At 43.9% G+C, this 21,587-nt stretch overlaps 4 protein-coding genes across 6 annotated transcripts; 2 read left to right on the top strand and 2 right to left on the bottom strand.

Annotated features, from left to right (window-relative positions):
• Nucleotides 1-829: 829 nt before the first annotated feature.
• On the bottom strand, nucleotides 830-3,694 carry LOC308134881 (short coiled-coil protein B-like). 2 transcript variants are annotated; one of them, XM_080502721.1, is made up of 4 exons: nucleotides 3,586-3,694; nucleotides 2,847-2,915; nucleotides 2,697-2,777; nucleotides 830-2,168 (listed from the first exon to the last, which is right to left on the bottom strand). In XM_080502721.1, exons 2-4 carry the CDS (start codon nucleotides 2,860-2,862, stop codon nucleotides 2,026-2,028), a joined length of 240 nt encoding a protein of 79 aa, XP_080358847.1. In that variant the 5' UTR covers nucleotides 2,863-2,915; nucleotides 3,586-3,694; the 3' UTR covers nucleotides 830-2,025. The 2 variants fall into 2 exon arrangements, with proteins under 2 accessions (XP_080358847.1, XP_080358848.1); XM_080502722.1 differs by lacking the exon at nucleotides 3,586-3,694 and having other exon boundaries at nucleotides 2,847-3,503.
• Nucleotides 3,695-4,593: 899 nt separating this feature from the next.
• Nucleotides 4,594-8,243, bottom strand: mgst2 (microsomal glutathione S-transferase 2). The gene is made up of 4 exons (XM_080502732.1): nucleotides 8,164-8,243; nucleotides 6,979-7,078; nucleotides 5,873-6,025; nucleotides 4,594-5,780 (listed from the first exon to the last, which is right to left on the bottom strand). Exons 1-4 carry the CDS (start codon nucleotides 8,222-8,224, stop codon nucleotides 5,663-5,665), a joined length of 432 nt encoding a protein of 143 aa, XP_080358858.1. The 5' UTR covers nucleotides 8,225-8,243; the 3' UTR covers nucleotides 4,594-5,662.
• Nucleotides 8,244-10,092: 1,849 nt separating this feature from the next.
• Nucleotides 10,093-16,923, top strand: setd7 (SET domain containing 7, histone lysine methyltransferase). 2 transcript variants are annotated; one of them, XM_080502102.1, is made up of 8 exons: nucleotides 10,093-10,215; nucleotides 12,386-12,515; nucleotides 12,882-13,083; nucleotides 13,154-13,343; nucleotides 14,300-14,381; nucleotides 14,660-14,777; nucleotides 15,926-16,083; nucleotides 16,157-16,923. In XM_080502102.1, exons 1-8 carry the CDS (start codon nucleotides 10,176-10,178, stop codon nucleotides 16,329-16,331), a joined length of 1,095 nt encoding a protein of 364 aa, XP_080358228.1. In that variant the 5' UTR covers nucleotides 10,093-10,175; the 3' UTR covers nucleotides 16,332-16,923. The 2 variants fall into 2 exon arrangements, with proteins under 2 accessions (XP_080358228.1, XP_080358229.1); XM_080502103.1 differs by lacking the exon at nucleotides 16,157-16,923 and adding an exon at nucleotides 14,882-14,950 and having other exon boundaries at nucleotides 15,926-16,056.
• A 682-nt stretch (nucleotides 16,924-17,605) lies between these two features.
• LOC308134145 (uncharacterized protein) lies at nucleotides 17,606-21,565 on the top strand (the record flags this gene model as incomplete). The annotated part of the gene is made up of 6 exons (XM_080501775.1): nucleotides 17,606-17,770; nucleotides 19,687-19,746; nucleotides 19,870-20,001; nucleotides 20,624-20,770; nucleotides 21,084-21,141; nucleotides 21,453-21,565. The coding sequence occupies 6 exons, from the start codon at nucleotides 17,606-17,608 to the stop codon at nucleotides 21,563-21,565; spliced, it is 675 nt and encodes a 224-aa protein (XP_080357901.1).
• Nucleotides 21,566-21,587: the final 22 nt, after the last annotated feature.

Genomic DNA, 21,587 nt, shown 5'->3' with positions numbered 1-21,587 from the left:
TCAGTTTTCAGAAATGTGTAGTTTTATTTTTCTCCCCGGCCGACGTCGCTAACCTGCAGCGCCATTGAATTGTGTCACCTTGTGAAATTGCGGTCTGACTGTCACAACGTGATCGTCTTTCCTTAACTCGTCTCGGAAACCTAACACCTTTCCCTAACTCCTTTAGGAAACTTCCTAACACCTTTCATGAGCTCTTTTAGGAAAACTAACACCTTTCCTTAACCCTGTGATGTCATCCACGGGGTTACAGAAAAGAGGGACTATTCAGAAGAGCCTTTTTTTTTTTTTTGCCTTTTCTCAGTTAAATTTAAAAGACAGGATTTATCAGTTTAAACTTCGCCTGAGGTGACAGGAGTGTTCAATAAAAGAAATCACCAGTCATCAGTTTGTTAATAATCCACAATGGAGAGGGTGGGTCTTGGAAACGAAACACTTCCATTGGCTGCAGGATTACTCTAAATGAGACTACAATACTGGTTATTAAATATTTGGAATAGATGGAGATAACAGAATGAGAGGAGGAAGTAATTAATTATCTTGTCTAACAGGTAATAAAACTGGGGGAGGCCAATATTCTTTTTTCCCCATCTCTAACACAAACACATGAGAAACTGGAGTTTGAGATGACTGCAGAAGCTTTGGGAATCATCTCAAAGTGTTCATCTTTCTGCTCTACATCAGAACTACAACTACACACACACAGGTTCTCTCTAATCCAGACGTGTGTGGAGTCGCGGCTGCACCGACACAGAGCCTCACTTCTCCCTGCGAGACGTCTTATTCACCCTGCGAGTGTGGAAACAATGAGACACGTCGTCAGCGCATCAAAAAGAGAAAAAAAAAAACACTTTATTCAACCGAAATTCTTCCAAATGAGCCACAAACATGTAAACAATGCACAGGCGGAGTCAGTGTGAGCACCACTGAGCAATAAATAACACTTGTTCTTCTCCGGGTAAACGGAGGACTTCATGTGAAACCATCAGAACACACTGGAGTCACTTCATGTGGTTTGACCTTTACCGTCTCTGCAGTCCACACTGAAACACAAACAGCTCAATCCATGACCTTTGACCTCCAGCAACTAAGTGCCCTGAAAGCAGAGGCTGAAGCACCGGAGGTGACCACAAGACCTTCTCTGTTTAAACATCTCATCTTGTCAGAGTCAACAAAATCTATCAAGTTTAATTCATCGAATTCAACTTCATTGAAAGTCAGATTTATTACAAAATGATGCTTTTGTGATTTCTTCTTAATTGGCTCAAGCCCTTTTAGTAGTTTAACGTCAAAGCTTTGTTAGTCGTTCGAGAGAAACTAATATGGAACTTTATTGGTAATAAAAGAAAATGAGTCCGTCCACAAACTAGTGGAGCCACTGTAGAGGACCAGTCATGGGTTTTCATAGTCATTGTCACAATATTAAAGTTACAGTGCTGAAGGCTGAAAGCAATACTGAAGAACATTCAGACTAGTGTGCTGTGAACATTTTTAAAATATAGTGGAATTAAATAAGAACGGCGGCTGATATGACATGACATGCTCTCAGAATTTCATTCTGGTTTCCTCAAATTTCACAAAAAGCTAAAAATGAGCAGAGCAGCTGGTTTTGAAGACGAGATGTCACGCACATCTTTTGTAAATGAGCCGTTTAGTGTCATTAACAGCTTGATTCTTGAGTACAATGCGTGCACTTTCAGTTAATTCTCCCTGATTGGATCCCGTTTTAATCTGCTGGCAGTTTCCAGTCTGACGAAAGCGGACAACATATCCGACTTGAGAGTCCAGGTTGAAAGAGGGACTCTGCTCTGGGAGACGTTTAAAAGCGATGGGCTCAGGAGTGTCCTGTGGAGTTCAAGTTACATCCCGCTTGCAGTGCAGCACTGCCCCCTGGTGGCCACATCGCGGAAACCGCAGCAGGATTTCGGCAGGGTTCGAGGCTCCGCGGTCTCCTCCTCCGGGTCGGCTTGGGGGGGGGGGGTCAGCGTACAGGGAATGTGTGCGGGTTGGAGCCCTGCGGCTCCCTCCTTACTTTCGTTTGCTCTTTGTGTCCGTGGTCTGAAACACGCTGGAGGCCGACATGAGGTTCTCGATGTACTGACCCAGGACCTGGTTCTCGGACTTCAGCTTCAGGTTCTCCTCTTTGACAGCGTCCACCCGGGCCGACAAGTCTGGATGAGGAAGAGGAAGGGGAAACATCATCCACCTGGATGGAGGAGGGGGGGGGGTGCGCCAGCATCTGATCAGTGCATGTTGTGAAACATAAGCTTTAGAGCGTCGCTCATCCTAGCGACATTACATGATGTTATGCAATACCCGCCAGGATCAGTTAAGGGTACGCTGTGCTGTGTCAGACCAGATACTGCTCTCGGTATCGGAGCATTCCCACATCAAACATCATGTGACAATAGATTTGAATTTAAAAAAAGGCAGAATTTCATTGTGGAATGATCTGAAGAGTTCAAATCTCGTCGTTTTGTGGTGTTGAAAACAGTCTGTGGACTGAGAAGACAAGATAAACTTTACCAGAGATTACGAGGAAGTCCGAGCAACCAGAGTTCTGACACAGTGAGACCATACATGACTCACTCGTGTTTATTGCCTTCTGTGTCAAATTAGCATGGACACAGAAGGGGCTTGCGCTTCACAGTGCAGCTTCATGATAGGAACAAACGCAAGTGTACGAGTGTGTGTCGTACCTTCTAAAGTGTGCTGAAGCTCCAGCACCTGGTTGATGAGCCTTGTCTTCTCCTCCAGCTCAGCCTGGTTCTCCAGATCACCTGCAAAACAGGCAATCAAGTCAACCCCGTGTGTGTGTGTGTGTGTGTGTGTGTGTGCGCGCGTCTCACCATCGTCTGAGTTCATGGTGAAGTACTCGTCTTCCTTTTTGGAATGCAGGGCTGCGACTCTACAGGACTCTGAATCATATTCAACGACATTAACATCACAATGCAAACCCAGATTGACAAATATGTTGTATAGAAAGTGGTGATTTACCTATACAGGTAATTTTAAAACCAAGTGAAATATTAGTGACAGCAGGCATCTTCATACTAATCCTCATAAGCATGTTCTTTCAGTAAACACAGGTTTAAATGGACTATATATTACGTTTAAAGTTGAATTATATCTAATCCGAATTTACCTTGAACACACCTTGCTTTTAAATAAATGTTAAATTTGTGTCAGGAACACATTTCAAGAAACTAAAATCACATACTATCCAACGGGACTTCTGTTACGAGATGTGACCTGCTTGCGATGCGTCATACATCAACCCTGAGATTAAGAAGAAAAAAACTTCGAAAAACGCGTTTTAAGTTGGGTATATCGAGTAAATCCGATTCAAAATACTAAGAAAAGTACGGCGCTGTTATTCTGGTTTTAATGTCTACCGAACAGAAACATGAGGAGACAGGCTAGCGGAGTATAGCGTTCAGAGCTAACTAGCATGCTAGGAAGAGCGTTCACTCTGGGCCTAGTGCTAACTAGCATGCTAACGGACGTTGTTTAGCTTCAGCTGCCGCACGGAGCTAATCTATACTCACAGACTAAATCCAGCCAGGAGCAACGTAAATGGACACCCACCTTACGACGTGACAAATAATGATTTTTCACCCTCTAGCTGTTGAAAGGTTAGAGGTATTTAACTGATTGAAGAGAGCTGCGGGCACAGTGCTTTAGACTCCGCCCACTGCATTACAGTGTGCACTGCAGCCGCCAGGGGGCGCAAACCTACACAAAGGGAAGACGACAAGAGTAAATAATGCGAAGAGCAACAATTTCCACTATTTGCCAAAATATAATAGTTTTAGGAAGGTCATCTATGATTATCTATTATTAAAATAATTTCTTCACAAAATTGTGAGATAATTATCTCTTTAAATTAAAGAAATTGCAACTCAAACAATAAACCCAATTCCACAGTTGGAACATTATAAACAGTGTCATAGTCATAAACAATATTATGCAATAACAGATCCTATAAACTCCATATTCAGACAAAACTCACGTCGGGATTTTTTTATGATTTAAAAAAGTAGTATGAGTTTGCGCAATACATTTGATTATTGATATGTTTGGAGCTTTAAAGTATTTTATACTCTTGATGGCTCAAGATGAAGATTCTAAATTGCTTGTTTTAATGTCGTTTATTACTTTGTCTGAGTTTTAATGTATTTGCTTTATTTGTAAAAAGTGTATGTATTTACATTTTTTTGAAAAGCGCTGTAAATTGCCTGTCTGAATAGTCCTCTATAAATACATTTGCCTTGCCATATGGACATTGGGAGCATCAGATGAGGAAAACTCAAATACTCCCCAAGTCATCTACATAACAGGTGAACTGTAAAATGATTGGCTATGAAAAGCTTTTCAGAACCAGACAGATCTAGAAATGGGACCATCTTCTCTGGGACTAATGAATCCAGATGTAAAGTTTAAAACCCGAGTAACTGCAGTATTGTTATGCGTTACACAATAGAATGTCAACATACTACAGTTGTGCCACATTTGTTTCCAATCACAGTTTTTCATAACCACTCAAATAGGAATGACCAGATGACAGTTGTTTGAGAACTTTTATTAAATGCGGTAGTGAGAGTCGGGTAACACAGGGGAGCCGGGACGAGACAGGTTGACCAAATGAACTGAAGCAGAACGGGAGGCTTAAATCCACTAGGAAGTGGTGGGCACAGGTGGAACTCAATGATAAACACACCAATAAAACACGTATTTATGTATATATTTTAAACTAAAAGCAGTGTAATGTGATTCAGCCAACCGCTACAGAGCACGCATTGGCCTTTGAACTTATAACTGCTTGTTATTATAAGCACATTTTTTTGTGTCACTTACTAATAGTAAGGAATCATGGAGCGCTTTTTGCACACACAAAAAAAAAGGGAGCAAAATCACTGATGCCGTCGCTCTAAACCACAGCAACCAATGTATCATTTTATTCTGACATGTCATGGCGAGTGATGATTATTGCCTATTTGGTGTTTGAGATTCGAACTCTGGCTCCTGGTTTTCTCTATGCAGTGTTAAATAATCTGTCATTAGATCCATTGAACCAAATACTTTTCATTCAGTGGAGGTTTTGGCAGCAGGAGTTCGTGTCTTTGTGTTTGAGGCCTAAATGAAAACTTGCAGTGTGTTTTGCTTCCTGCTGCCGTCGAGGCTCCATCAGTGACATCCTTGTGTTAAAGTTTGCATTCAGTGGTGTGTTTAAGTGGCAGACTTGTAAACCTTTCATCTTTTTCACTTTGGCAAAATATCTTGCATATTGTGTGGCATGTTATTGTTTTAAATAGCGGAGTTTTTACTGTATGTGTGCGACTGTTACATGCACGGTGTGCCAGTAGAAAATAAACTAGAGATCCCAGCACCGTCACTATAAAATCAAGCTCCTCCAAAGCACCAGCAAAAAAAATAAAAAAAATAAAAATTAAAAATTGGCGACTACTCTGAAATTAGGCGGATTGCTACACACTTTGTCACAATTTGTGATCAATCAGTTCCTGACCCCCTGGATTAGTGCTACATGATCCTTATATGTTGTGACGATACTAAAATAAAGACGGGTGGGCTTGTCTTGTTGGACTGATTGCAGTTTATTCATACGGATGACTCTTATTTCCTCTCCTCTGTGCTCTTTTATATGTTAAAACTTAAAGAGATTGATGTGGAAGTATTCGTGCAGGATTGCACGTGTTATTCCCAGGAGAGCCAGAGCAGCCAGAGAGAAGAAGACCACCAGAGTCAGATAGAAGCCGGGCAACCTGCAAACCAGAGAACACGCCCTCACACACAGACTCGTCTCATGGACCCCGGCAAACTGTTTAAAAATGTAAAAAAAGACCTGATACGAGACCTTTTCTTGGTGGACTTGATGTATCCGTTGAAGTATATCTGCCGGGCAAATATATAAAGCAGTCCTCCTGCGACCGCAGCAAGCTCGTGGAAGAAGAGACCGGAGGTCCACAACACCACCAGGAAGAGGGGGTAACACTCCACACAGTTCTGACTGCACACACACACACACACACACACACACACACACACACACACACACACACACACACACACACACACACACACACACACACACACACACACACACACACACACACACACACACACACACACACAGTGTCTATGTTAGTGGTGCCTCACAGACTCTGAACCTGGAGGATTACAGTCATTGCACTGTGAAAAAAAAAAAAGTCTGAGTAGAGTTCATGTGCTGCTCAGTGAAAAGCTCTCTTCCCCGTTTTGTCTCTGAGGCCTGGTTCTACACAACATATCAAGTGAAAATGCATCATTTCAGCATTTTTCTCAGTGAAAAGTTTCATATTTACACAGCAAACAACCATGTTGGATTGTCATTAGAGTGACTGTAAACTACTGAATATGGGCTGGGAGTCCTATGGAATCACAGGAGTGCCAAAATTAAAAGGAAATAAATGTGGAAATATAAAGAGAATCAATAATTCTCACCCTGAACAGGAAGCCCCACCCACAGCCCTTGCTGATTTGCATTGTATTGCTTTTGTCTTTTCCAGATGACTTGACTCATTCAGTAAATGCAATGACAAAAAGCAAATGGAAAAGACAAAGACAAAACAGGAGAGGCATTGCCAAAATGGAAAAAGCAAAGAAAGATAGAAAAGGAATATGACTACCTTTGTATATTTTTGGGTATTATTGATTCTTTTTATATTTCCACATTTATTTCCTTTTAATTTTGGCACTCCTGTGATTCCACAGGAGTCATGACACTCTGGAGGACACATTGTCCTTATTGTCCATCTACTGAGCACAGCAACTGGTTACTATGGCTGTGGTGCGCAGGAGCAGTAGCAACATACCCAGCAAGATTTTCCCCATTATTGCAGACTTAGAGCGTTTCAAAGAATTGCGTTTTCCCCCCGTTGACACGGAGAACGAGTCCGAATGTTTTCAAAAACCGAGCCTTACTGTGCGCGGAAAGCCCGTTCAAACGCTGGAGGTCCGGTGACGGCAGGAGGCAGCACCTTATGGGCCATCCGAGATAATCCCACCTGCCGAGCCAGGTAGCCTGAGAGAATGGAAGTACGTGTCGGATTGGACATGGGTCAACAAGTGTCATTTATAGTATATATTTATTTTATGTACAACTACGTACTTGAGCAAAATCACTCAGTGTGAGTTTAGAGTTCATCGTGTGAGTTTCTCTCAAATGACCGCTTTGCTTTCTTTTGTATTTTGAAATATTTTTATTTGATATTGTTTTGGTTCAGCCTGATGATGAAATTGCTAAAAATAAACATAAAATCCAAAATAATATTAAAGGATGTTAGAGCAGACAGGTCAATATAACCTGATTTCAGTTAAAGCCTTGTTGAGTGTAGAGCCTGGAAATGGAATTTAAAGAGTTTAACTCTTTATTATGTCCACTTGTGTCACGTCATTTAAAAAAAAAATCTCCAATCCATCAACTAAGTCTTATATGGGCTGTATTGTTGTTGTTGTTGTTTTTTTATATATATATATATATAATTTACACATTACATTGTATGATAGTAAGACTTAATAGTGTTAAGGAAATCGTTTGAAGATATCCAGCGACACATATCAAATTCACAGATTATTTCTTTGGAAAAAGTTGTTATTCATTTTTAAACTTTCCAACAGGCTTTCATTGACGTAAATGACATGTTAAAACTTTAATGAAACACTCAATAGTGGAATAAACCCTGTTTTCAAAAGAAATGATATGACTGCCTTGTGGAGGATTGATTCCTTCAGGTCGGACGTTTACGTCAGAGTGTCTGAATCAAACTTTTTAAGTGGGGGTTTGCATTTTCTCTCTGTTGGTTGGCCCTCCAAAGTACAAAAAAAATCCTTAGAGAGTTAAATAATGAGAATAATGAGTAAAATGTGAAGCTTTGACAGTGAATTCCTCCCAGTACAGTGGTACACTGTGTGGCTCGAGGTGAAGTGAAAACACTCCCACAGTCAGTTAGCACAGCAAAGCCTTATAAACATGTTTCACTCAAACAAGCAAACAGCTCGCTGCTGCAGGTGTGTGTGTGTGTGTGTGTGTGTGTGTGTGTGTGTGTGTGTGTGTGTGTGTGTGTGTGTGTGTGTGTGTGTGTGTGTGTGTGTGTGTGCTCTACTCACCCATCTGAAGTGCAGACAGAACAGACACGGCAGCCAACAACAAGCCGGAGTCTGCTGACATGTTTGAGCTTCTTCAGCTTTACATAAGGCAGGAAGAGAGGAAGTTCGTGGAACGAACGAAGCAAGAAGTACAGCCCACAACCTGAAGAGTCCTTAAGAAGTACAGCCCACAACCTGCCGAGTCCTGCCTCTGAGCCCTGACAGCCCCACCCTGCCTCCACACAGGAGATCCACCTGCAGCACAGCTCCATATACAGGACAAATCCATCCATCCATCTTCTATACCCCTTATCCTATCCAGGGTGGCGGGGCTCTGAAGCTGGGTGAGGGCAGGATACACCTGAACAGGTCACCAGTCCATCACAGGACAACCATAGAGAGACAAACATCCACACTCACAGTCACACCGAGGGGCCATTTAGCGTCACCAATTCACCTCGCATGCATGTTTTTGGAACTGTGGGAAGAAAACCGGACCACCTGGAAGAAACCCACGCGCACACAGGGAGGAACATGCAAACTCCACACAGAAAGGACCTGGAATTGGAACCCAAGGAAAGATTGACATATGAACAAAGAGCTGCTGATTCAGTAGTAATGTCTCATTAAAGAAACATCTATACACTGCAGCTTAGCTGTTTATGGTTACTTGGATCTCTAAGTCTCATATTTGAAGATATTAAATGTATGAAATGAATCTGGCTCAATGCTTTGAATGGGAAGTGGCGTGCGCACCTTTCAGGACCCGTTTTGTGCGCGAGCAACCTTTATGAATGAGGCCCCCAGCTCATGACTTCGAGCCGTGGTGCATGCTACATACTAACGCATTTCAGAGCTCACACACCAGCAATGCTACATGCTACACATGACTAAAGTATGACTGATATACTCATTAACAGCGAGCTCAGTCCCTCGGTCCACAATCTCCAGTTCACAAAGCGCTTTGCGTAGATAGACGCTCCGCTCTGCGCTCTGCTTACTGGAGACTGTAAGGCCCTTGGAGGTGATGCGTAGCATCGACACAGAGGCTGTGTGGAAGTCGTTCGCAACGCAAAGCAGCTTGCACAGGGAGTTTAAATTAGGCTTTATGATATACTGTACTCAGTATCAGCAAGGCGTTAAGAGTTTGTACTCGTACTTGTCCTTTAAAATAGTGGTATCAATGCATCAATGTTCATAGCCTATAGTTTTCTGCTGAGTGTGTGGTTTGCCTTCGAAAACAACCAACAGCACACACTAATAGCCAAATATTAAAACTACATCTTTTTCAGCATTTCCACCCTTTTCTTCAAAATGTAGTTTTCAAGTGATTGCTGTGTAAATACAAAAACGTATCCGACATGAACACTTGAAAAGTTGCTATGTAAACATAACCTATTTTTATTTTCTAATCGCGATCCTTTTTAGGCTAATTACAATTTTATCATAGGGATGACTTTTTGAAAATCTGATTTAGTTGAGAATTATGACTTTTTACTTCATTATATAATTATGACTGAAGTCAGATGTATGCTTTTTTGTCAGAATTATGACTTATTGTATGACATGACTTTTTTTTTCGAAATCATTAAAATCACAATTATGATCTTTTCTCAAAGTGTTTTAATTTAATTTCTCGGATTTTTCTATTGTTTTCACCTACGACTGTATTACTTTTTTCTAAACATAATTTGAGTCATATTAATTAATGCTCTTTTTCAATACTGGTACAATTTATTAGAATTCGGACTGTTTTCTGAAACAGAAAAATATTAAGAATTCAGTCAGTTCTTTTCCTTGAAACCTCTCCCTGAATGATTCGGACTTTTTTTGTTGTTGTTGATGTCTCGACCCAGCCTCCAGGACAGACGTCGGGGTCGGGACTCGGTTCATCGGGGTCAGCTGCTCCCCAAAAGCGGGCTTCCTCTCCCCCTCTCCCCCTCTCCGGTTGGTGCCGCCTTGTGACTGACGGAGAGCAGGTTCTCCGGCGCCTCGTCGGTGGTGCTCCGGCGGCCTCTCGCACAGACGATAACATGGACAGCGACGATGAAAGCGTGGAGGAAGTGGTCGAAGGTACGTACGCCTCCGATACGCCCACTGGAAGACGTTTCTTTCCCGGTTTAGTGCTCCGCCAAATCACCGTCAGCCAGTCCGTTAGGGCTGAAAGCCTTGGGCTTGATTTCAGAGTGAATCCGCGTCAGGGGCGGCTGAGAGCGGCCTGCATGCTCTCCGCGCCCCGCTGAAAGTTACTCTGTGGTTAGCATTAGCTTGGTGCTAACACACGTGACAGCTGTTAACTCATAAAGACATGCGGTGTGTTTGCAGACTGCAGCTCCTGAAACAAGCACACCACACTATTTTAACTCTTTTTAAATCCTAAAACTCACCTCTTTTACTTCAAAGAGCATGGACGATGCTGACAGTAATCTATGGGCTGCTTATTTTTGGTATTCTTTGTTTTCATTTCTAAATGTTTTTAGTCTGTTGGCCTTTTTAAAGGTTTTTTTTTTATTTTTTACCGTCATTAATTTCGTTTGCAGTAGTTGTTTTAAAGTGCTTTGTAAGAATAAGACTCATGTGCTTGTGACATTTTGCACAAACAAATACAAGTTGTTAAAAATGTATTCAACCTTTTATTAAACCAGATGATTACCATTGTGATTTCAGGATATCTTTGTCAAGGTAACCCTCGCCAAGAAGCACCAAGTTACGTGTAACCAACATAAAAAAAACATATATATGATAAAATTTACTGAAAATAATTTTGCAAAGGAGGGCTACAACATCATAAACTTGCTAGGAGAACTGAACTCTGGCAGATAAAGTCTCTCCACTGCGCAGTATGTGCTGGTACGGATTGTTGTGTGTTCCCCACCTCAGTTGAGGTACTATAGCGTATCAGTACATATTCCATAAGGAGAAGCTACAACACAGCCATCTGCGGATTGGTAGTGAAGATTGTGATTTTTGAAAAGCAGCAATATATAAATGGCTCATCGATCATATAAACCCTCCTGTCGTCCACTTGCGCCTCTTTGCGCAAGTCGTTTTTTTTTAACTCGGTTCATTGAAACATCTGTGCACTGCAGAGCTCCCTGGTCTTCCAATGAGGTGCAGACGCACCTCTCGCACCTTTTCCACCAAAAAGGACCAGTTGGCAGTTCGGGGCCAGAGCCAGACTTGGCACCGGTTCTTTGTCTTTCCACTGCCAAAGTCATAGTCACACTTTATTCAATTCAATGAATTCCTATATTTTCTTCAGCCCACTTCAGCAGACCGTTTCTATCACATTGTCCTGCCAGAGGTCAAGTCCCTGTGGTGTCAGGATGCGACATTTCAAGTCATTTCCAGCTGCAGTTGCAGCCCAAGTGTCTGCTTTGCTGTCCGCTCATAGGGTGCATTCGAATAGTCCCTCCTCTCTCCTTTCCTATCTACTCGTCCTTAACCCGGACGTGGTTAAGTGGCAGCCATGATGAGGAACATTCAAATTCTCAATAAGCTAAGGAAAGGAGGCTCGATGCTTCCTTTATAACATCCTACAGCCTAGGAAACACTGATACATCCTTTACCAAAGGAGACGAGCTCACGCTGCCCCACAATTCCTTGTGGCGACATTTAAAGGGACCTGCTCATCTGAACGTTCAGGGAAACTCATGATGGCTCAACTCAGATCATGTTAAATTTGGAATGCAGTAATATGCTTTAACCAATTTACATAATCTATCCCTCATGTCCCAACTATGAATGTTATGCAAATGTTGTAAAACGAACAGGGTAAAGTTTTCATGCAGCCGATTCTCAGTTTGATTGGTGATTTATTCACCTGGCAGCTGTTTCACTTTAATTCCTGGTTGCCTCTTTTCCTTTAATTTCAATTCAAACCTTATATTTGAGATTATATCAGCGGTTAGCAGGGGAAAGTGTTAGAAATGGGTTTTATGCACTCATTTTCGTAAATGTGTAGTTTTTTCACCACAGCAAACTTCACTAACCTTCGCCTAGTGGAAGTGTGGTCCGACTGTCCTAACGTGATCACCTTCCTCTAACTCCTTTAGGAAGCCTCCTAACACCGTTCCTTAACCCTGTGGCGTGCGTGTGTGTGTGTGTGTGTGTGTGTGTGTGTGTGTGTGTGTGTGTGTGTGTGTGTGTGTGTGTGTGTGTGTGTGTGTGTGTGTGTGTGTGTGTGTGTGTGTGTGTGTGTGTGTGTGTGTGTGTGTGTGTGTGTGTGTGTGTGTGTGTTCAGGCCCGCTGGATGACGACGGTCAGCCTCACGGTTTCTGCACAGTCACTTACTCATCCAGCGATCGCTTCCAAGGACACTTCACCCATGGAGAGAAGAATGGCAAGGGAAAGTTCTTCTTCTTTGATGGAAGGTACCGCAAAGACAAGTCCCTCTTCAATATTGATGACCGTTAGAGTTCTGTCTCGACTCATTGGGCCACTCAAAGAAACTCAATCCTTTCTACAGCGGATTGAGATGAATTCAGACTATCTGAGTTGGTTTGTTTCCTCCAGAGATTCCCTGGATGGAAAGAGAAAGAACAGAGGGAAGATCCACTCTCTGAGTGTTTTTTACGTTCTGGTGAAGTCCTCAGAGGGATCAAACGCCTCCTAAAATCCAGCAAAGCATTGACTAAAAGATTAAAACATTTTGCTGCTCTTTTGTTTGAGCCCCACTGATTTGTGCTGGTATGTGTTTGTAAAGAAATGTAGTGACTTGAAGTCTTCGTTCCTGGCAGCACTCTGGAGGGGTTCTACGTGGGCGACGCTCTGCAGGGACAGGGCGTGTACACGTACGAGGACGGGGCCGTCCTCACCGGGACATACGTGGAGGGCGAGCTGAACGGGCCGGCACAGGAGTTTGACGGAGAGGGTCGTCTGATGTTCAAGGGCCAGTACAGAGACAACAGCCGCTCTGGGGAGTGCTGGATCTACTATCCGGTGAGTCATTTGTTTGTTTGTTTGTTTGTGTGCATGCGCACGTGAACTGATGACGCCGTGTGTCACGCAGGACGGGGGCTGCGTGTTCGGGAAGGTGAACAAGGACGGGGAGATGAGCGGGGACTCTGTGGCGTACGTCTACCCGGACGGACGCACGGCGCTCTACGGGACGTTTGTGGATGGCGAGCTGATCGAGGCTCGGCTCGCAGATCTGATCCCCAACCAGACCGGGAGGCCGCACTTTGAAACCACAGCCAACAGTAAGAAGAGACAACTCTGTTAGTGATGGCCAGTTGAAGCTTCACGAACCACTGTCTGTATTTTCTGAAGCCACGAGATGGCGCCGTCTCAACAAATGTTTGAAAGCACACTTCATTGCCAAGTCTTTCAGCTTCTGTCTTCAAGCCAAGAGCGCCACCTGGTGGAGTCAGAAAATAAAGTGGTTCATGAAGCTTCATTCGGCCATCACTACAGCCACTCTGTTCTCAAAGGCAACGTTCACACTGCAGGCAGATGCGACCCAATTCTGATTTCCTTCTCACAAGTGACTCATATCTGATCTGCCTTGTGACGGCGTGAATGTTACAAATCCGATTTTTGCACGCCAGACCCAGGTCTCCGTCACGTGTGGTACTAATTTGGGTATGTATCTGATGTCTTTCAATGCGGCCGCTGCCTGAATTAGTCAAGTCACATGTATGAAGCCTTCAACCTCATTGATGTAAAAATGAGTCAGGAATCTGCACCGGAATAAGTTGCTCCGCCAAAATGTTCAAAGCTGTGCCCGGTTTTTTCTCGATCTCATTCTTCTTTCCCTCGTCATTTTTTCGGCTCTTATTGCACAACCACTCAAAGGTGGATGCAGACGCTCAGACCTGTGTAGCATCCATATTTACTTCTGTAAGCTGTAAGGCTGGATCGGAATATCCAATCGGGTCATTTGTCATGGGATCCATGGATGTCCATTTTAAGACCTGAATACTCTTCCCTCTTTTTTCCTTTTTCTACCTTTTCTTTGATTTCGAATCTCGTTTGGTGTTTTTGCTGGATTGGATGATCAAAATCTCAAGAATTGAGACATATTGGCCATTGAATCATTAATTTATGTAACTCCCTGAACATACTTGATAACTTGTGCATCTCCATATGTTTCGTGTGTGTCAGCAGCCATGACGCCTCCTGTCGCTCTCTCTGTCTCTCTCTCTCTTTATTCAAGGTGCTGTGTACTCGTACGACAAATCCACATCGAGCTGCCTCGCCACCCACACCCTGCTCCCAGACCCGTATGAGAGCCAGAGGTCAGTCCACTCTGAACAAAGCAGGCGTCCTCCTTAATCCTGCAGTAACTAGTGATGGTCAAATGAAGCTTCATGAACCACTGTCTTTATTTTCTGAAGCCACTAAATGGCACTTGTCTGTTCAACAAATGTTTGAAAACACACTTCATTGCCAGTCTTTCAGCCTCTATTGTCAAATCAAGATCGCCATCTGGTGGAGTCAGGAAATATAGAAAGCGGTTCATGAAGCTTCATTTGGCCATCACTGGTATTAACTGGCTCTGCTCCTGATGTTCCAGGGTGTTTGTAGCAGACTCCATCATCAGAGGAGCGGGACAGGGCCTGTTCGCCAAGATGCAGGCCGAGGCCGGCACTGTGATGGCTTTCTATAACGGAGTGCGCATCACACACTCAGAGGTACGACACATCGGGACACCGTGCCCTTTGAACTGACGTGGACTGGAACCGTCCCACCAGTTTTCGTGGTGAAATCCAAAATACTGATGACCTCTCCTCCCCAGAGAGGCTGGAATCACCATAGCAACCACGTACTTCACGAGATGACAGTTTGGGGACTAACTGAATGAATAGTGAGCAACACGTACATTTATTTCAATTCAAGCACATTTTGATGGATGGATGAATAAATGACATTTAAATGATAAAAATCACTTTTATTCAATTTGTGCATGTTTTGTTATTACATTAGGAATCTGTTTAGCATAAGCTAATGGCTAAATGTTTAGTGTTAGCTGGTATCTGCATGTTTAGCCTCAGCTGGTGGCTACATATTTAGCATTAGCTGGTGAATACATGGTTCGCGTTAGCTGGTGGCTATGGGTACGTCCGAAAAGTCCCTCCTTTATCCTTTATAAATGGACTTTACCTTAACCCCGTGGATGACATCACAGGGTTAAAGAAAGGTGTTAGGAGGCTTCCTAAAGGAGTTGGGGGAAGGCGATCACGTTGGTGTGGCAGTCGGACTGCACTTTCACTTAGTGACGTCATAATCATCCAACGGCAGAAACTACGAGTTTCCGAAAATGGACAACAAAAAGCGCATTTGGGTTTTAGATTATTTAAAGTTGTTCAAGGCAGATTGTTGCTTTGGTAACTTGCCTGATTTGCTCCCTTTTTCAGTCATCCCGAGTTTCCTTGAATGCCCGGATGAGCGGGTCTCTTTAAATGTTGTCGCCGCAAGGAATTGTGGGGCAGCATGAGCTTGCCTCCTTTGATAAAGGATGCATCAGTCGTTCCTATGCTAAAGGGGTTAAGTGAAAGTCAATAGATAACGAGATAGGAAGGACAATTTGGACGTACCCTATATGTTTACGGTGAGCTGGAGGCTACATGTTTACGGTTAGCTGGTGGCTACGCGCTTAGTGTTCATTAACTTTATTCAAGGAAACAAGCGGTTTCCTTAAATAAAGTTAGCAGTTTAAATCCTTTGTGAAGATTTTTTATTTGGAAGTTGTTTAGATGATGGACTAAGTCGTCATACAATCACAAGGTTGTTGGTGCTAAATAAGTGAAACGTCCAGTTAGCGTTGGCTGTCACTCCTCAGGTGGACGGTCGAGACTGGGCTCTGAACGGGAACACGATATCACTGGACGAGGACACGGTGATCGACGTCCCTCAGCCGTTCGACCAGACGGACAGATACTGCGCCTCTCTGGGTCACAAGGCCAACCACTCATTCACTCCCAACTGCAAATACGACCCGTGAGTGCAAGCAAGCTGCCGACGCCATAATCAGTTCTCTTGATGTGCTCAATCTGTATCCTGCCTCCCGCAGCTTCGTCCACCCTCGCTTCGGACCCATCAAGTGCGTCCGGACCCTCCGTGCAGTCCAGAAAGACGAGGAGCTAACGGTCGCCTACGGTTACGATCACGAGGCGTCGGGAAGCGGCGGCCCGGAGGCTCCAGACTGGTACAAGCGAGAGCTGGAGGCGTTCCAGCACAAACAATGAGAACGCAGGCGAACCCCTCCGGACATTAAGTCCCCACATCCACAGAGTCCTGTGAGCCCCGTGGCGCCTCAAGATCCTCTGCTCATATGGGGGACCTTTGTAATCTGACTGGAAGCTGCTGGAAACCCAAACACCAGAACTATGCAAACCTGACGATGTTGGAGATGTGCTGCTCAGTCTGTCTCTTCGTGACCTTCACAGACTGAAATCAGGAGTCACACCGTCACGACTGGTGCTTCTGAAGCGTCAACGTGGATAAAAACTACTACTCATTTCTCTGTTCGACACCGGTTATCTAACTCTCAGTGATCTTTAAACTCTTGTGAGTCGTGTATCACAAGGTCGTCTTGCCCCACCCACTAGTCTAACGTCAAACAATAATTTATTTATAGCAAATAAGAGGTTAGTTACGAATCGTATTCTGTTACAAAAGGTATTGTTACAAACGGTATTCTGTTATTAAACATTGTTACAAAACATTCTGTGAATTATTTTAAAAGACTCAGAGAACCAATGCACATCTCACTTCCGAACAGCTCTGATGTTTTTCCAGGTTTATAAACTATTTATCTGTGTTCATGTGCTCTCCAAAATAAACTTTAAACACAGTTGATTAATGGGCCTTTTTATGTTTTTGTTTGTGATGGGGGAATAAATTACTAATCTTTCTATCTCAGACTAATAAACTGTCTATATTTATTGGCATGAAAGCCACACACTTTGTCCCTGATTACTCCCCCTCCCCCCTTCTTGGGTTCAACAGCAGTCATCTGTGAAGTTGTACAACCGCCATCTGCGGGTTCCAGCTAGTCCAGACCATTCCAACCGCTCCAAAAACAAAAACAAGCCTCTCTCTTCTATTTTCTGGGTTTTCCTCTTATCATTTACTATTTCACGTCACCTCGGTCCTGCCCCCTCCATTCTTCACCTGCCGGGTCAACCTCAGCCCCGGCCCCTCCCTCCACCTGCCCGGTCAGCCTCTCTCAGGTTAATGATGAACTACTTGCTGAAAGCACCGAAACCCGCGGCAGCCCGGAAGACCCGCACTTCCTGCTGTTTGAGGAGAAAACAGCAGCTTTAAACACTCGCGCTTCGACCCGTATCTCATGTTTTGACGGGAATCTGCGGACCCGCGCGGAGCTGCTCACCCCGCTGAAGTGTCTCCTCGGGCGGGCTCGCACTCAGCGGGATCCCCGGGGGGGGGGGGGGGGGGGGGGGGGGTAGTCGCGGGCTGTGGCGGGGTTTTTTTTCCCCCCGCGGCTTCTCTCTGAAACATGGACCGGTACCGGTACTTCATCTTTAACCAGAAGGGCGTGTTGAGTCTGGGCATCGTCCAGGTGGCCTGTGCGTCCATCTGCGTGATCTGCGGGATCATGGACACGGCTTTCCGTAAGGACACCCCGCTGAGCAGCACCAGGACGCCGGTGTGGGGAGGACTGGTGAGGCGGACACTTTTACCTGGCCGGCTCTTCATGTGTTAAAACAATAAAGCAACCCTGATCGCTGAGCGTGGATCCAGGGTGTCAAACGCCAGGCCGGCCAGGGCCAGGCAGAAACCCACCAGAGACGCTCCAGGTTTCATTGTTTACCAGCTTACACACTGAATTTAATTCTCTACTCGCACAAGCTACGATTTAGCTTGAATGAAAAACATTGTTAAACTTGTATCGACTCATAATTCACAATATTTAATGCCCATTCCCCCCGAAAAGACAGGAAAAAAATCTTTCATGTAGATTTTTTTTTGCATAAAACAAAGTTTCTCATGTACTTTTCAAAATATGAAATACAGATGACATTATAGGCTCATTAATAAGGTTAATATAATATTTTAATATAACATAATAAACCTGTGTGCTCGGCACAGACCCTTACAGGCATGCAGTGGTCTCACAGGCTTAAAACGAAAACAAAAATCAGATTGACAAAAATATATAAAGGTTATAGTTAACTTATTAAAACTTTGGGCCTTCTTGTGTAATTTGATTAGCCAATTCAGATGATTTGGCTGTTTCATCTGTTTCCTACAGAATACACACAGGATCTGAATTGTGATGTTTGTCACTTTAAACTTGAATAGAGACGTGAAAGTCATGTGTGGCCTTTTTCACGAGACATTGCTCTTTGCGCTATACCTGTGCGTGAGATGGACATCGAGTTTCGGCCATTGTTGACATGTGATTTTGACCTCGGTTGACCGCTTGGGAAGGAGATTTGATGCCGTCTCATTCACTGAATTATTGTACAAGTCAGATTGTATTTGCATGATTGAGGATTACTGATTTGAAAGGAATGGATTCAGTCTTAAACAGTTGGATACCAAAGAAAAAAAGGTCACATTCCATCTGTTTTTTGGTTTCAGTGTGTCATTATCAGCCCAAAGCTGGACTTTGTCCCTGCTGCTCTTTTCATGTTTTAAAACTGTTTAACAAGATGAGCAAAGAGAAACTACTTTACAAACCTGCCGGCCTGTAATCATGTTACAAGTTAATGTTACAGTTCACTGAAACACTAACAAACATCTGATACATTTGAATTCAACTCGGTTTTTTTGTTAGGTTTTTTTTTTTTTACTGTGCTTCTCTTCAAAACATTTTTCTTTGTAAAACTGCTGGAGGTAACTTACAGACAAGAAAGATTGGAGGGACGTACTGAATTGAAATCGCCACTTCCTCATGAGGGAAAAGGAACTAAAATGTCAATGAGCCGCTTTGTCACTGCAGATATGACAAACAAGTGGATCCATTCCAATTTTACATGACATACTGATATATTTTGTGACAGACTGTTTTAGCTGCAGATCAAATACATCATTGACCCACATTAAAAATATTGTTTTGCTCCAATTCAAGACTTTAAACAATCTGAAGTACCTTTTTAAAAAAAATCAAATTAAAAGTCTGTTAGAGTGCTTTAAACGGATCATTCATGCTTGTAAAATTCTCCTCAATTGGGAATAAAAAAATAGACAAAGTATTTGTGTAAAAGGCTGGCGTCACACTTTAATTGTCTCTCTTTACTTTTTATTGTGCAGAAAGTGTCACTTGCACAAATGTCATCTCATGAATATTTATTTAAATGGAAAAATATTGCATTTGATATTGAATTTTATCAGTTTGGGGGCAGCTTCCAGATGTGAGCGCCTGGCCTCTAAATGGTTAAAATCTAGAACCACTTGAGTTATTATGTGACCATTGTGAAGTGACCACAAGTACCATGGGACATTCATTTCTATTGAAGCATGAAGGTGTGAATGTTGGGTCTTGGTTCGTGCATGAAAATTTTCAGGGTTTAAATTGTATCTTTTTGTGAATGAAATGTGAATTCTTCCCCATGTTTTTTCTGTTTCCTTCAGATAATGGCCTCTCCGGGTGTTTTGGCGTTGTTCGCCTCTCAGAAGAAACATTCAGTCCTGGTAAGTCTTCATGGAGGGTTTTAGTTTCAAAATGAAGGATTAGATTCCCTACAGGGGAAGAAATCATGGTGAAAAGAAATTAATGTAGAGTAAAAGTACGTGTGTGCGTGTGTGTGTGTTCAGGTGAGCGTCATGGTGGCGGCTGCAGGGATTTCCTGTGTGACGACCATCTTCACAGCCTCCTACGCCTGTTTGACCCTCACCTACGGAGAAGAAGATGAAGATGTTTTCTTCCATGACCACCATCCTGATGTGGTAACACGCACACGCACACGCACACACACGCGGTCATTTGCTTCTTCCACACCGAACTATTTTTATGCACTATTATCCAGCATTCCAAATGAACCCCTTTCAAAAAGTATTTGATTACTTATCTCCTTATCCAACTGTTTTGCTTTTATACTTTTTGTTGGTTTTTAGCTCTTTTATTGTTTATTTATACATTTAAGTTTCTTTCCGGGGCACTAAGTAGTCATTTTTAATCATTAATAATCTCTTTAGCCATTTGTATAGCTTTTGAGCCATTCCAGCTCTTTTTTCCTTTGGATCTTTTCTCACAACTTTAGATGTTTTGGTGGATTTAGTGCTTTGCTATTTGGTTATTATAGCCAATTTATCCTTTGTCCCCCCCCCCCCCCCCCCATGACTTTAGCTTTTTCAGCGGGTTGTCTTTTGAGATTCTATCTTGCTGCAGCTCTCAACATAAGTAGTTTGTATGCTCTCCTCAAAGATCTGGGTAAATCAGCAGGTTGGTTCTCTCACCAAGAGAACACGGACCATTTCACAGCTGAAGTGCAGCTCCGAGACCTTTGCATGTGTTGTCGTGGTCATTCTCGTCCAGTGAACCTCTGTCCCGCCCCGTGTTTCTCCGCAGACCTTTGTGCTCCACCGCATGGTGAAAGGAGCGAACGCCACCATCCTGCTGTGCTGCAGCGTGGGCCTGCTGCTGTCCTGCCTCATCGCCTACACGGGCTGCCGCAGCCTCCCGGCCTGCGGCTGCTACGACTCCAGGACCGGACTGGTAGGTGGAACACCTTCGCCGAGGGAGGCTCCAGCTCTGCTGACCTGTGCTGGTGGCGTGTTGATCGGGGTGTGTGGGGGGGGGGATCTTGTTGATGGTGTGGGGAATCCTGTTGTTGATGGGGTGGCGATTGAGCGGCGGTCATGGGGCGATCGGGTGGTGATCCTTTTATCGATCACGTGGTGGAGCGACACGATCAAGCGGCCTTCGAGTTGCGACCGTGTGAGGATCTGGTTGCTGATGGAGTGACGGTCGTGTGGCGGCGGAGGGATCCTGCGGTCCTTTTTGTGATTGTGGTGTCTGTGTGCTGCAGGAGACTCTGGTTCCTCAGTGTGACCCAGGGGACACGGAGCTGGTGTGCACATATCGAGGTAACGCTTACCTTTAACCTCTCTTGACAGCTTCAAATCAACAACTCCATACTTTAGTTCTCAGCAGATCAATGTGTGATGTGGTCATCTTCCCACACTGCATCGTCCAAAACTCACTGCTAATCCGAGATTGCCTGAGGTTTTTTTTTTCTGATCCAGCACAGAATTTGTTTCTTTTTTCTGTTTGTGGAAACATTTTTTTTTTTATTGATTCGGCTCACTGTAGGTGAAACGGGGCTTCTTGTTTCTGCTGAACCAAACAGTGACACGAATAAATAACACTTGTGGGGGTTTTGTGACGGGTCTGGCAGGAGGCGACGAGCGGCTCTTCAACTCTCCACCTCCTCCCGCTGACAGACGGAGCTCTCAGGAGGAGGATGGCGGCACTCCGTCCAAGCCTCCTCCGTACAGCCGGATGAGCTGACACACCTCCACATCTCCCTTTT

Source organism: Blennius ocellaris, assembly GCF_963422515.1.
Source record: "Blennius ocellaris genome assembly, chromosome: 9".
Taxonomy (NCBI): Eukaryota; Metazoa; Chordata; class Actinopteri; order Blenniiformes; family Blenniidae; genus Blennius; species Blennius ocellaris.
The sequence above is the reverse complement of the archived record's forward strand: the minus strand, read 5'-3'. Positions and strand labels throughout refer to the sequence as shown.

What these genes read in the sequence shown, in the direction of transcription:
- setd7 (XM_080502102.1), top strand. Translation starts at nt 10,176, where the DNA reads ATGGACAGCGACGATGAAAGCGTGGAGGAAGTGGTCGAAG. An exon ending in CGTGGAGGAAGTGGTCGAAG is followed by an intron (nt 10,216 to 12,385) that starts GTACGTACGCCT and finishes GTGTGTGTTCAG; the next exon opens with GCCCGCTGGATGACGACGGT. An exon ending in CTTTGAAACCACAGCCAACA is followed by an intron (nt 13,344 to 14,299) that starts GTAAGAAGAGAC and finishes TCTTTATTCAAG; the next exon opens with GTGCTGTGTACTCGTACGAC.
- LOC308134881 (XM_080502721.1), bottom strand. An exon ending in GCTTCAGCACACTTTAGAAG is followed by an intron (nt 2,169 to 2,696) that starts GTACGACACACA and finishes TTCCTCATCCAG; the next exon opens with ACTTGTCGGCCCGGGTGGAC.
- mgst2 (XM_080502732.1), bottom strand. Translation starts at nt 8,224, where the DNA reads ATGTCAGCAGACTCCGGCTTGTTGTTGGCTGCCGTGTCTGTTCTGTCT. An exon ending in TCTGTCTGCACTTCAGATGG is followed by an intron (nt 7,079 to 8,163) that starts GTGAGTAGAGCA and finishes CCATTCTCTCAG; the next exon opens with GCTACCTGGCTCGGCAGGTG. An exon ending in ATCAAGTCCACCAAGAAAAG is followed by an intron (nt 5,781 to 5,872) that starts GTCTCGTATCAG and finishes TCTGGTTTGCAG; the next exon opens with GTTGCCCGGCTTCTATCTGA.